Here is a 14,898-nt window from a genome sequence, read left to right as displayed (position 1 = left end):
CACATCTTCAGCAGGACCACAACACCTCTGGATTTTCAAAGAAGTGTGCCCTGCTGTCTGCGATCACTTTGAGTTGTGCTAGGTACCCTATAGTTGAATATCGTCGCAATGATGGCTCTTGGGGGTGCCCCAGGTGGTGGTCGCACCAACAATGCCCAATGAGCACTTTCAATTGCAAAAAAGGTTCACAAGTCAGTTTAGTTATTAGGCAGTCCTCAAGGAAGGTTTCCACTGATGCCCTTTCCGTTCACTAAGGGAACCCCGGAAACTGAAGATTATTCCTACGGGAACTTCCTCCTGCATCCTCCACTCTGCTTGCCAGTGTTGCAGAGAACACCATCAGACGAGACAAATTTTACTTGAGGGTTGTAACTTCAGTCTGCCGGTACATGATTGTGTGTTCAGCTGATGTGACTATCTTCGACTTTGCGGATGTCCGCGCGAAGAAACCCTTAATCGATCAGCATGCATCTATCTAGATCAGATCCAACAGGGCTGTGTGGTTTAGACCATCCTCCTGCTCCGGTGCTTCAGCTCCCTGCAGGCCAGTGGTCCTCATGGTGGTGTATTGCGTGATTGTGTTGCACTGGCACCCATTGGCTGTCTTATCCTTTTCCATTTCAAGATGGCCACCGGGGGACCCTGGCCCTTTGATAAAGTTCTGCAGGTGCCCGTGTCACCACAACGCACCTTGCCGCTTTACTCGCAGTCCAACCACTCGGGCCCCACAACACTGGGAGCACTGTGTAGCAGTCCCAGATCAGTCAGTGAATGCCCTCTCGCTGCACCTCTACTCACTGGGGCCCCCACCTAGGGCTGCAGCCAAGTCAACTGCCCAGTGTGATTACCTGGGTTCGACTGTTTAGGGGCCCCATCCAGCCCGCCTCCTTGAAGTCCACAGCTCTCCTTACTTCACTCCAACCCACTCCAGTACTGCTCTCATTTGGGCGTCCTGATCAATTGCAAGGGCTTCTATGTCTGAAGTACTCTTCTCCCCCCACCCATTTTACAATATGGTGTCAGTACCCTCAGTCACAGACCTCCAGATTTTCAGGGCCGTTCTCCCCATATGGTCCTCTGCTCAGCTCAACCACGGGGGTAAGTGCTCCTCAACCGATCTCGCACCTTCAGCCTTTACTCCTAGGGGAACAATTTGTCCCTTGAGGCTCTCTCTGCACTCCTCACGGGCGCGACTGCCAGCTGCAACCCGCAGCTCACTCCGCCCAATTTCTGCAGCTGTGCAGTTACTCCCAGCACTGCCTTCCCAGGATCATCGCAGACTCCAGCAGTCTCCTGCCGTACTCGTGCTACAATTCCATAGCTTGAATCAGTTGCCACAGGCCTCTCCTCTTCGCCAGGGCCTACACATCAGCTGCGTCAGGCTGCTCCCTCAAGGCCCTGTGAAGCCCATGATTCTCTCTGTTGGCTCAGTCTCCAACCGCTACTCACCGCACCAGGGTTCTTTCTCTCTCTCTCTCTGTCCCTGCAACTTCAGCTGGTTAAATTTCACGGCCGCTAATCTCAGGACACTTTCCTCATGACTTTCGTGGTTTTACAGTACAGGAGTCTACAGGACATTTACTTGGGGCAGCGGAACACTCTAAGAGTAAGTTAGATAGGCCATCTTTCCTGGCGACGCATTGAAACTTTGACCTATATCGGTCATTCTTACTGAGAATGTTACAGTCCGAGTTCATTACTGAGTCTTACAAAGAGATGGAGACGGGTCCAATCAGGGAGCAACAAAGCCCGTATAGGGGCTACTCTGTTCCAGGTCTGAGCCGCTGGCACGCACAGGGTAAATCAAGGCGATGCAGATTTGTGGGTCAGCAGATCTGGAAGCAGAGCTGATGGTTCCGATCAGCATTAAATGAACACATTTGGCTATACAACCAACTACTGTACCATCAAGTTTTAAGCGGACTCGCTCTGAAATTCCGGTTGACCCTGCCCCAACCCGATCCTGGTTCCTGATGATGAGGCAGTGGTAACACGAAAAAAAAGATGACATGAGTATCATTAGGGACTTATGCACATGCAGTGGTCGAATAAAAAGTGAGCCGCATGGTAGTGTATTTCGGGCTTGCAGCAGGTGCATTGTGTTGGAATGCAGCTGACAGCTTTTGAACTATAATTACTATGTGGCACTAATTCATGGACTTATAGGGATGGCAGTTATTGTATTTGTATGACATTCTTTGATTTCGGATTTGTTTGATGTATATGGCACAGAGTTGAAGAGAGGTACTTCAGTTAGATTTTGCTGAATTGTTGAACTGCCTATTAAGGTGAGGTGTACTGTGAGGCACTATCAGTTACACCAAGATAGGCACCTAACATTTCTAGTGTGCAACTACAGTAATCAAACTCAGTGGTAGTGCATTCCATGGTGCATGGGAGTGAACATACTAAGTACAGCAACTCCTGCAGGTCGAGAGTCTGCTGCTGTGTGAAAGTATTATTTTTTTTAAAACTTTTTTCAAGGCCTCATTTCACCACCTGGCTCAAATAAATCCCTGGGGATACCACCTCCATTTTCGAACTTGTACTCAGCAGGGGGCTATGGTGTAATCATTGCACAGTCAGGCTTTCATTTGATATGCCAAAAAGAGGTTTCTCCTCTCAACTGAAGCCTTTTTACTGGACATTTCTAGGCCACATTAGTAATTAACCGAACTAAGCCAATCATCCACTGATGGAGGGACGGTACAGACCGACTTTTGCCAAATTTCCCTTCTGGCCAGAAAAATAGCAATGAAGCTTGTTCTTTATATAGCCGAGCATGAAAATCATTGTTGAATCCAAATACTATCAAGGGGCTGCTTACCTTGAGAATTGTGTAATGGTGCAGTATGTGGAAAATCCTTTATTTAAAGTCCCATAAAAGGACCTGCATTTTCCACTCTTACAGGGTGAATCTATGCTGGATTGACTACTGAACTTTATCGAGTTCTTTGTACTTCTGATATGTATTGTTGCTGCTAATCTGATTGACGTTATTTCATGTATTTTGCCTATAAAACACTTCATACGAGTTGATGACCGTGATTTTTTATTTTTTTACTCTGTCCCACTGCCGTCCACTTTCTTCTCGTTCTTCTGTTTCCTCCTAGGGCCTTCTTTTAAAGTTACCAGATGCCTTGGGCAAATCACAGAAGTATGGGTAAGTGTACCTCTTTATCTGATAATTTTTAAATTCCTATATCTTGTTTTTCTTTCTATAGCTTTCCTCTTGTTTCTCTCTTTCCGATATTTCCCTTGTCTTAGTTGTCTGCCTTTAGAGTTTGCTAATCTCTTCGACCTATTCTGAGTACAATTCACTTATTAATCATAAAGAAAAAGAACGTGTGATTCTCTAACTGTCTGGATACTTGGCCTTCTATTCAGTTATCTGGTAGTGCATGTTTTATTACTAGATATCTCTCCACCACGTATAAAAAAAATACTCCGCCTACTAAAAACCTTGCAGTGAGTCTTTGATCCCTCCCATGATTATTTTATCATGCTAAATTATGTTAACATTGTTCCAACGCTCTATGAGCAGCTAACCCTTAACACATATTATGGGTTATCCAACCTACCAGATTTGCCATGACAATTGTGTCCACCATAGCCGGGTCTTTTTTTGTTCCCAAGGTAAATTGAAGTCCTCTTGGAGGCTGCCCCGTGTTTGTATCAAAGCAGTGCCCTTCAAGAAGTAAATATTCCAGCTCATATGCAGCCATGACCATTCCTTCCATCTGTGAAATTAAACAACATTTTTAAAAGATCAAGTTGTATAGGTATCTGAAATATATGTGCATTACAGTTTAACATGCCTAAAATGGATTAATACTGCTTTTAGACACTGACCTAATCCGGAACGGAGGTAATATTGTGTTGTCATAAATAAAAAGAGATTTTGGTACTCCAACCTCCCGTCCGATAGATACCTTTCACTAAAAGCACAAGTTACTTACCTTTGGTAACAATATATCTGTAAGAAACATTAGTCAGTTATGGTTTCCTTACCTTAGAATTACCCCCAAGCGCCAGACTGGATCCGGAAAGTTTTTTTGTCAGCAGTACCTCAGCGCGTCCGAAGGTGGCATCGGTCGGCTCCGCGTCCGTCGTCATGGTCGCCGGGATGACGTCTCAGCAGCTACTTAGACGCCGCCCTCACGCGCGGACGTCAGTTCTGTACACGACTTTCCGCGCCAGAAACGCAGAGCCATACAAGACACTGCCCATTGGTGCACAAAACTAGGGCCCTGACAGAGATCCTTAACCCTAGAAATCAGTTTTCAGAATGGGGAGGATGGGTGGGGTGGTAAGGAATCTATAACTAACTAATTTTTCTTACAGATATATCATTACCGAAGGTAAGTAACTTGCACATGTGAAAGAAACATGTTAGTTATAGATACCCCAGCAATACCAACCCCGGTGGTGGTATTGAGAACCAAGATCACACCAGAAAATCCTGGGGAACAGAATGGCAGAAGAAGCCGTCTCTCTGGACTTGGCTGTCCAGGCAGTAGTGTTTGGTGTACATGTGCAGTGATGCCATGTGGCTGCCTGACAGATGTCATTCAGAGGCACTCCCCTTCCCAAGGCAGTAGTGGCTGCTGTCGCCCTGGTGGAGTGAGCGCGTAGCCCACCTGGAGGTTCCTTTTTAGCCAGAGAGTTATAAGCCTTAATACACAACACGATCCATCGAAAAATGTTGCGTTTGTGTACGGCCTGACCCTTCTTTGCACCCTCATAACCAACAAAAAGTTGATCATCCACCCAGAACTGTTTTGTGTGATCCAGATAGAAGGAGAGCACACGTTTTGGGTGCAGACGGTGGAGCCTTTCTTCTTCCTTTGAAGGATGTGGGGGTGGAGAGTAGGTGGGCAAAGTAATGGTCTGCCCGATGAGGAAGACAGTGACCACCTTAGGAAGGAAGCATGGACGGGTCCGAAGAACCACCTTATCCGGATGAACAGACAGGAAAGGAGGCTTAGAAGAAAGAGCCTGACGCTCACTCACCCTTATAGCAGAAATTATGGCTACCAGGAAAGCAGTCTTTAGAGTCAAGAGACGTAAATGACAGTTAGGAAACGGCTCAAAGGGAGTACATATTAAATAAGTTAGTACAAGGTTCAAGCCCCACTGAGGCATAACGAAGGGGATTGGAGGAAAAAGATGTGTGAAACCTTTTAGGGAATGGTTAACAACCGGGGTCTTGAAAAGAGAGGGCGGATATGGCAACCAAAGGAAGGCAGAGATGGCTGAAAGATAGCCCTTGATAGTGACCAGAGCAGAGCCCTGCTGGGCTAAGGAAAGAAGGAATACGAGAACCTCAGAAAGAGGGGCAGAAAGGGGATCCACAGCCTTTGCTGTGCACCATGCCACAAACTTGTTCCACCTACTGGCGATATATATTATTGTAAGCAGCCTTGAATATTTTGATATAATCATCTCAGCATGACAATTTCTACATAAGATAGAAGAATTTGTGTAACGGGTACTAACCTATGTGCACATATTTGATTAGCTTCAAAAGATGGGGATTCCAGTAACAACATTTTTAACAGAAAGGTTATTCAACTAGCGCAATCTCATGGATAGATTAGTGAGTGGACCGCGAGGATAGCTTATCACTTAACCAGTGTATTTGTTCCATTACAGGTTGACAACATTATTGTTCGCTCATGTACGCACAGATGCTGTTTCTCAGATTCCCAACATGGACACTCAGTTGTCCACAGGAACATAACACTTTGATAGAAGTAAGTACACTAGTAACGACAAGATTATCCCAGTGTTGTTCTTAGGGTTTTAACTTCCACACCGGTGGGATAGACACAATTTAGAACCGGTATTCACAAAATAACCTTATACTTCAGCATGTTATATTCATGGTGGAGGTTTCTTCATGCGGTCTTTTCTAGACACACGCTACACTCATGGTGGAGGTTTCTTTACGCGGTCTTTTCTTGCGTGATTAGTCACACATTTGAGCACTGTTTGACCTACAAATAAGTCCATCACGTAATTCTTGCTACATCAGTGCACATCCTTGTTCAGTCTCTATTATCCAATGGGCAATATGCCTTATTAGTCCAAAAAGTCTCTTGTTGCTATACACGCGTGTTGAACGGAAGACGCGGAACGAAACAAACATCTCAGCAGCAGCATACACGACATGACGATGGAACTTATCAAGGCTCCAACCGCTGTGAGGACTTAACATACTATATGTGGATGGCACTAGAGCGAATACACGCATCTCTAAGAAAACGAAAGGCTTGGAGGTTCAATGCCAACTTGTTTTTTAAAATACGTCTAGAACATATGCTTCTCAATTTGAATAGTTTTCTTGCCTTGAAAAAGCCCGTGTAGGGCGAAATGCGCGTCGGCTGTGACAAGAGAAAGAACTAATAAAGAAAACTGTGGATTATCGGATACTGTGCATTTCTATTGTGGACTGAAAGAATATTGGTTGTATAGTAACAAGGGGCTTTTTGGACTAATAAGGCATATTGCCCATTGGATAATAGAGACTGAACAAGGATGTGCACTGATGTGTTTATGATATATGTATGATATTCTATCACACTTTTAGTAGGTGGTTTATCGTGGATTTGTGCTTAAGGTGGATGAGCACTACATTTGATTTGCACTCCAACAGAGAAGTATAATTGACATACACTAAGAATTTAAAAAGGGAGGAATACCATGATGTGCTGATCGTATTTAGCAAAATCTGCCATTTGTGTTTTTTCCACGTAATTCTTGCTATGTGATATCCTGTTCACAATAACGTATTTTGAACTGCTATTTAGTAAATCCCCAATAAGAATGTTTGTGTATTCGAGCATTTAAGCATATGTTTAATTCTCAAGTTACGTACGCAGTGTGTTGACACAGTGTTTCATATTTATTTTTCCACAGTGCCCCTGAAGAAGGGAGTTTCCAGAAATGCATTGGGCCTTCTGTTAGTTGTGAAAAAGTCAACCAGCTCTATTAGCAATGTTATATTAACTGTGGTTTTTGTAAGAATTAACATTGAATTTACTAGTGACTGTTGATTATCTGCAAAGTATATGAACATATAAAATGAATTGACAACCTTACACAAAGTGTATATTGATAACTTTTTCTTTACCTAATTGATTATTGGAGTTTCTGATCAAAGCACAGTCTACTGTTTTTCTATTGATATACTTTACATCGTTGTGCGTTTGGCATACTAGTGGTGATTCCACCAGATGTTGTTCTGTCTATAACATTTTCATCACAGTATGGAGGCTGCAGTTAGTATGACTTTTAGAACCTTCAGATCTTGGGAGTTTGTAATGAATAGAGTTTCTTTGGACAAGTTTTGCTTAGAATGAATACTGTACATAGAAGATACTTTTTAATATGCTGTGGTTACCCTTCTATCTGTGGATGATTGTTAATATGAACTCGGCGACCCATGAAGTATGGTTATAGGGTCAATTTTGCACATAACACAAGCTTGCTTCATCTAAGGGAGACTGTTGCGTGTTTATCTAGGTTCCTGATCGATACTGTGACCTTATGCCCCTATTCGGCTATAAATCCATTTATTCCCTATATTGGCATAACCGTTCAAGTGCGATTTTCTGAAAAGTCATCTCTGGCCTCACACGAACAGAGCCACATTCCAGCATAGTTCTCTCTGCCACTTCCTTTGCGACCAATTAGTGCAATGACAGAGCAGTAGTCACTATCTGATATTCCTAGATAACACTCCGAGTTCTTCAAAAAGATAAAAACTCAGCAAACCTGGAAATCCCCGCTTGCTATGTTTTGATTAGTAATGGAACTCTAATGAGCAACTGATAACTATCACTTCCTAGTGACATCTTTAATTGACGTCTTATGTCCAGCAAACTTGCGTCAAACCCGGCACCTGTCAGGTATAAATATTACCAACGTTGCCTTAAGCAATGTGAGCTGCGAGCTACTGTTGCTGATGCCAGCTGCCTGCAAGACCCCGTGTTGGTAAATCTAGCACTCTGTCGCTGCAGCCTGCTATCCTGTGGTGGTGAAGCTGCTGATACCATTATCGCCGCTAAAGCGCGAACTATGGTGCAGTACGCTTAAGGAGCTGAACAGCCGTCCCTCTGCGAAGACATCCAGCAGATTCCAGCTGCCCGCGGACGCTGTCCCCCCTCCTTCCTCGACGCGCTGAAGAGAAGCCGCTGCCTTTCTCGTGCAGAGAAATCCAGCCACGGCGTTTCCAGTCTACCCTCGCGGGCGACTGGGATATCGAGAGAGACCCCTGAAGGAAATACCAATCCTCCATCATTCTATTCAGAGGTATGGTGTTGACTAAACCCTTAGACGAGAATTCTTGAAACAAACCTTGGCAAAACCAACTTAACTTAAAGCTACTTACTTACTCCCCTTCCACGTGTTAGGCTTAGGTCAGGCACACTGGGGTAGGCTTAGTTAGAAGCACCAGTTGAGTATGTTAGCCTAATGTATATATGACTGTATATATGTTTTATTACTTTTAAACCATTGAATGGCTAAGAAACCATATCAATGCTTTTACAGTTCTATTTCGCAATACTTATCTTACTGTACGTACTTTTTATAATAACAATTATTGCAATTGTGGCAATACATTTCTCTTGTACGAGAAGAAAGACTGTTCAATAAATGTTAACCCTTTATTGACAAACGCCCGTCTCTCTATTCTCTACATCTCGTGAAAGTAAACTGCACTAGACGGACTGAGTGAAATACATGTCTATTGTTTCACACGACCCTAGAGATTGACTCTTGATCTGAGGAGCAAAGTTGTCATGTTGCACGGTTGTTGGAAAGCTGAATCCCTTCTTGTCTGTGCCAAGGAAGCTGATCACTTCCTATGCAGAGAAGAAAGTTTCCAGTGACCTCTGAGCTAGTTGGTAACACAACCCAATTAAGTTTAGCATAGTCAGTGGAGACCTGGAATATCCGCAGTTCCACGTCGATACTACTGTTTATGTTATTCCAATGCGCAGGGCCTAGTGGGAAACTAGGAACTACACTACATGGCGCCCAACGTTTGGTAAGGCGATAAAATAACGCAAGAGAGTTAGAGTAACTCAGTCGTGCATATTTCACACCCCTTTCTCCCGTAAATACTCCAATAGACGTCTGGAGTGGGTGAAAGGTTAAAATCCGCCCGACCTTAGTAGGAAGAGATTCCTATGTAAAGCTCTGGTTTATTCAACGTTGAAGGATACAGTGTTCCAAAATATTGTGCATCTAATCTTTGTCTCCTTGGAGACCTACTCTGCAAACGTTGCATTTTAACAATGCCAGGAGAAAACGGAACCACTGGGGCCGCAGCAGATGCGACTCAGCAAGGTCCCGAATACACAGACCCGGATGCTATAATCATCCCGGTCCACTTAAGAAGATCTATAACGTTAAAACTTATAGAGAACGGACTGACACCTCAAGGTGGTACAGTAATTTTCGTGATAGAGGCTCATGAATATCGGCAAACAGAGGTATTCTATTCATGGATAAACTTTCCAGCGGTAAACGCTATAACAAAAGAGTTTCACTATTACAAAATAGAGAAACCTCCGGAAGAGTACGCTCCTTTCGAGGAGATTGAAATTCCACTTAAATTTCAAGAGCACCTGCTCTGGTTTAATGGCGCCCTAAAACACAATGATCACATTACCAGGCTCGGTCCACTAGGTAGACCAGGAGCCACGTGGCCGGTTCTAGCCAGCTACACACCACATCCTGACATTGAAAAAATGTCTAGAGAAGAGCTGTTAGTACAGCTAAACACATTAATAAAAATACATAGGCAATCAGTCCAATATGTAATGCGGACTGCAACAGTCCAGCCAGCTGTTAATGTACCACAGCTGACCCCTCATCAGGGGAACATAAATAAAATTACACCACAGAACATACAGTCATGTCTTGGTAAAACACCCGTAAAACGGGAACAAATTCCTTTCTGGTTAGCACAGAAAATCACTCAAATAGAGGCAGTATTTCCTGATACTACCCCTATTGAGAAACACAGAATCTTGACCATCTGCCTTACTATGGGAATCGCACCACACGTGGAGGACTGCGACACTTGGGGTACAGTCTTTGCTTCCATTTACACAAAAACACACGGTGTTCCGTCTATGGCGGTAATACCAGAAGTGCTAAAACAGATTCAAAATGAATTCGGTCCAGAGCCCGCTTTAAATCTAGGTATGAAATTACTGAAAGACTTCAAGCAGGTCACGGCTATATTATTAGCCAACATAAAGGGAGAAGCAGCATCTGTGGCGATCCGCCAGAAGTTGAAGGAAACAGATATAAAAGATCCTGTTGAGCTTGCAAAAATCATAGAAAAATGCTATGAAGAATTAGGTAGAGACAGCTTGGGTGGAAAACCGGTAAAGCCCCAACTGCTCAAACCTGAAAAATTATTTATTAAAAATAATTTAAACACTCCTAAAAAGAGCTGGGATGGAAATAAACAATCCACTCCCAAGGAAAAAGTTTTCCAGTCCAGAGGAAGGTCTCCTTGACGGAGGGAAAGAACTCCGACTCGAGAACGCCAGTCTCCCCAGAGGGAGCCCTCTGAGAAAAGATATAACCTTAGAAATAGGGATAATCTGAAAAAACCTGATAGATATCAAAGTATTGATACACGTCCTTCTCGATCTCTTCCACAGAATTCGGAAAGAAGAGGACGGTCAGACCCAGGAGAGCACACCAAGTCCAAAGACAAGGAACCTGCTCAAAATAAGAAATCTCAATTTCAGAAAAAGAAGGTAGCCAGTATTAGAGTAATCAACCATGCCGAGAATACTGAGGACACAGTTGAAAAACGGGGAGTGGGCATTGACAATGTTGGACAGTGCAGCAGAAATCAGTATAGCGCGCAAGATCTTGATGAGTCATCTGGAGAGAGTGGACACGAATGAATACATTCAGGTTGAAACTGCCGACGCCAGACTTAGCGAGCCCCATAAAATATACGAAATAACATTGCGTATAGAGGGTGATAAGACTAGGAAAATTAAGGGTCTATTTTGGGATAAGCTCGCACTATGATATTCTGTTAGCTGAAAAAGATTGGCCCCCAGAGCTTGTCAGGGAGTGCCCTCGTGGCGAAGAAGTGATTATGCCTGCCTTCTCGAATCACATACCGGTTCACAAAAAATATACATATGCAAGGAAATGGGCAGTAGCCCAGGCACCTGCATTATATAAAAATCATGTAGGATGGGATGAGGATTCACCGCCTCACAAAATCCAATTAAAAAGTGAACCAACTGCCCAACGGCAGTATCCCATAAAGCAAGAAGCTAAAAAACAAGTCAGGGAGATCTTAGATCAACTTGAATACTAGGGGGCGATTGAAACATGCACCTCTCAAATGAACAATCCTTTGTTTTCTGTCTCCAAGCCAGACAATTCATATCGTCTAGTTTTGGACTACAGACACCTTAATACATGTTGCAAAACCTTTGCAGTACAAAACTCGCATAGTGCAGCCCTAATGAATAATATAGTTAGGAAAAAATATAAAACGACATTAGACATTTCTAATGGTTTCTTTTGTCAAAACATTGCACCAGAAAGCAGATATTTGACCGCTTTCTCTGCATTTGGGTCACAGAAAAATTCTGTCGACTCCCACAGGGGTTCAAGAACAGCCCAGGACTATTCTCAGCTAGAGTAACAGAGTTACTACAAATCTATGATGATGAAGCATTATCTTACGTAGATGATATCTATCTCACAGACGACGACTTGGATACTCACTTGAAAAGAGTGAACACCATTATACTTGGGTTCGCAGCAGAGGGTTACAAATTCAACTTTAAAAAGTCTTGAATTGCCCATCTGACAGTACTGTTTTTAGGGTACGAATTATCAAGTGAAGGGAAAAGCCTAGCGGACAACTTCTTAGAGAAGTGCGCTGTACTTCAAGCTCCAAAAACGCTGAAGAATTTACAATCCATTCTAGGTTTTCTGAATTTCGGAAGAACTTACATACTAAATTACGCAGAGAGGGTTAAACCTCTCTACGAACTAATTAAACCTGATTTTAAACAAATCAAATGGACTCAAAAACACACAGAAATTTTGAGATCACTGCAAACAGACATGTTAGCAAAAACAAAATTAGATACACGTGACAACACGATCGATCTTGTAATCCGAGTCATCCCAGGAAGATGCGGATTCACGTACCTAACCTCTAATGAGGGAGAAAAGGTCCCAATTTCAACTAAATCTCACTTGTACACACAAGCAGAAAAAGCATTCAGTCCCACAGAAAGAACTGTGAAAGCAGTGCAAATCGCATTAGCAAATGAACGAGAACTAGCACACGGCAAACGGATTAATATCCTTACAGCGGAATCCGCCTTCGAGGCGCTATTCAGCCCAGTAAACCTGCCTACAGTGTCACTGGATCCGAAATGGATACAGTGCATAGATTCTCTAGGAGCGGAAGACGTGAAATACTATTTCGCCCCGCAATTTGAAGAACTGAATGATTTAGAGTATGAAGAAGAATATTCTCTACCAATCGAAATTCTGCCTCTCTCAATATACGCCTGTATAATCTACACAGATAGCTCTGTACAGCATTTCAACGTAGAGAGAAAATCCTACGATGCAGCATGTGCGATTACTAAATGTCGTTGGCTGTGCGGTAAAATTACACCGAAAGTAACAAAAACCGAATCTGTAAGAAACTGTTCGGTTCAAAGAACTGAAATCAGATCTTTAAAGATGGCGCTCGAAAATGCAGAACGTGAATTCCCGACACTTATAGTGTGCGATTCTCATTTTTGCGTCAACTCTTACAACAATAAACTGCAGAGTTGGATCGAAAACGACTACAAAGATGACACAGGTGCCACAATAAAGCATAAATTGCTCTGGAACGAGGTAGCTCTTTTACACAAAGAACTACAAAAGACTCACGTAATTCACGCACAGAGTCTTCGACGTGATGGCGTTCACGTTGCAGGGAATTCATTGGCTAATACAGCCAAAGCGGAAGCAACTAAACCGGCTTCCGTAGCCACAAAAAAGCGTACAGATAAATACATAGACGGGGAAACGATGCTGGCAGTAAAAACGACCGTAAAAGGCGACTGTGCAGCACTACCCGTGAACTATCCACTCAATTATGCATACATAATCGATGCAAACTCCGTTCCTTTTGCTCGAATCCCTGGAGTGGGGGACAGAGTAATTCCAAACATGAACAGGAGAATATTTTTAATAGCAGACGCACACATGGGTTTGGGTCTAAGGCACAGAGAGATCAAGGAATCACTGAACGAATTACAATCAGTATTCTGGTGGCCGGGAATGAGTGTAGAACACCAAATATATGCAAACAACTGTGAAAACCTTAATAGGGATCGCAGTAGCGAACCTTGCTACCGGCTACCAGTCAGAAAGAGCGTAACGCTGCCTACACCCCATCCTGCGTCCTATTAACAGTTAAGACGAAAAGCACTTAAAAAAATGAGGCCTCCAGCGCTCGGCTGACGCTAGAACGGTTATAAAAGATTTGCGAGTCTATATCGGCACATACGCAATTACCACGTTCCATTCTGACCAGGGTCCTGCTTTCAGCTCTCGAGCTTATAAGGAGGCCATGGCTAGCATGGGAATTGGGTTGCGGTATTCTTGTCCGTCATACCCCGGAAGGGAACAGTGTGGTAGAAAGAAAAAACCGTGACATAAAGCAATCTATAACAGCGAAGGTATTAGGTTCAGGCGCTGGGTGGGTCAAACATTTAATAAGTGTCCAGACTAGTCTTAACAACATGCCAAGAAATTCTCTAAAAGGTTTCAGCCCATACGAACTATTGTTCGGAATTAGAATGCGAGTTCAGGACCTCGATAGTCAGATGTCAGTGGTACAAGAAAAAACAACAGACTTTGACATCAAAGATCGTTTGGCTGTTTTACAGGAACTGAATGAAACAAGAAAATCCTTAAGCAACATAAAGTTAAAGCAACAGCCAAGTACCACTGACGAGGCACCACCCGCAACAGCCCCAGCAAGGCCTGTCTGGATTCCAAAGATTGGGGATCTAGTCAGAGAAAAGATCGCGGTTAAGAAGGAATTTGGGCCTTCTTACAGAAAAGCAGTACCTGTCTTAGCAGTCACCGGAACAAGATCAGTTGTGCTACCGCCCCTTGCTGGTAAAAAGGAGAACAGAGTCGTGTCTATCGATCTGGTAAAACCACAAGCATGTGGCCTATAATCAACAGTAGTCCCAGTGGACTCCCAAGAAACAACAGAATACCCAAACTTGCAACTATCCAAGAGGTTCAAACTGAAAGACTAATCACATTCGATCAGCCTGCAGTGCACAATGAAGGACTATGCAATAATGCCATGGAACTCGTGCCTCTTGAAACACAGATTGAAACAGTTTGTCAAGAAACAACACCAGTCTACAATGATGTGGCATCACAAAGTGCTACCGAGAGACAGATTGAAAGAACAATCCCATCAATTGACAGAACTGCCTCTGGTTATTTCATCAACTTCGACAACTTCTCTGAAGATTTAAACGACCCCGAAGTGATGCCAGAAACAAAAAAGACTTTTAAAGAAAAAGCAACGGAACTCTTTCATCAACTGAAGGAAATCTACCTTATTTCCCCTTGGCTAGAGTTCTGGTTCGGTCTAGGTGTATTTTTCCTCTTGCTTTGTCTCATCATGGTACTGTGTTTGGGAAAATTCATTGAAGGAAAATATATTACAATGGACACAGCAAGTCAGAACATCAACCTAGTCCTGAAACCACACAGATCATCCCACGTGAAGAAAAGAGAACTGTCAACAGTAAATGTCACAGCAATTCCAATATCTGGTGGGGTAGTATGGGAGAAAACAGA

General features: G+C 43.3%; 1 protein-coding gene across 1 annotated transcript in view; it reads right to left on the bottom strand.

Moving 5' to 3' along the window:
• The window catches only part of UGGT2 (UDP-glucose glycoprotein glucosyltransferase 2), a 1,432,652-nt gene that overhangs the window by 383,732 nt on the left and 1,034,022 nt on the right, over positions 1-14,898 (bottom strand). The window contains exon 28 of the mRNA XM_086936163.1: positions 3,582-3,740. Coding sequence (XP_086792289.1) covers positions 3,582-3,740 — 159 coding nt within the window. The remainder of the gene's footprint in view (positions 1-3,581; positions 3,741-14,898) is intronic.

Source organism: Lissotriton vulgaris, chromosome 8 (assembly GCF_964263255.1).
Source record: "Lissotriton vulgaris chromosome 8, aLisVul1.2, whole genome shotgun sequence".
Lineage (NCBI taxonomy): Eukaryota > Metazoa > Chordata > Amphibia > Caudata > Salamandridae > Lissotriton > Lissotriton vulgaris.
This window is presented reverse-complemented; position numbering and strand designations above follow the sequence as displayed.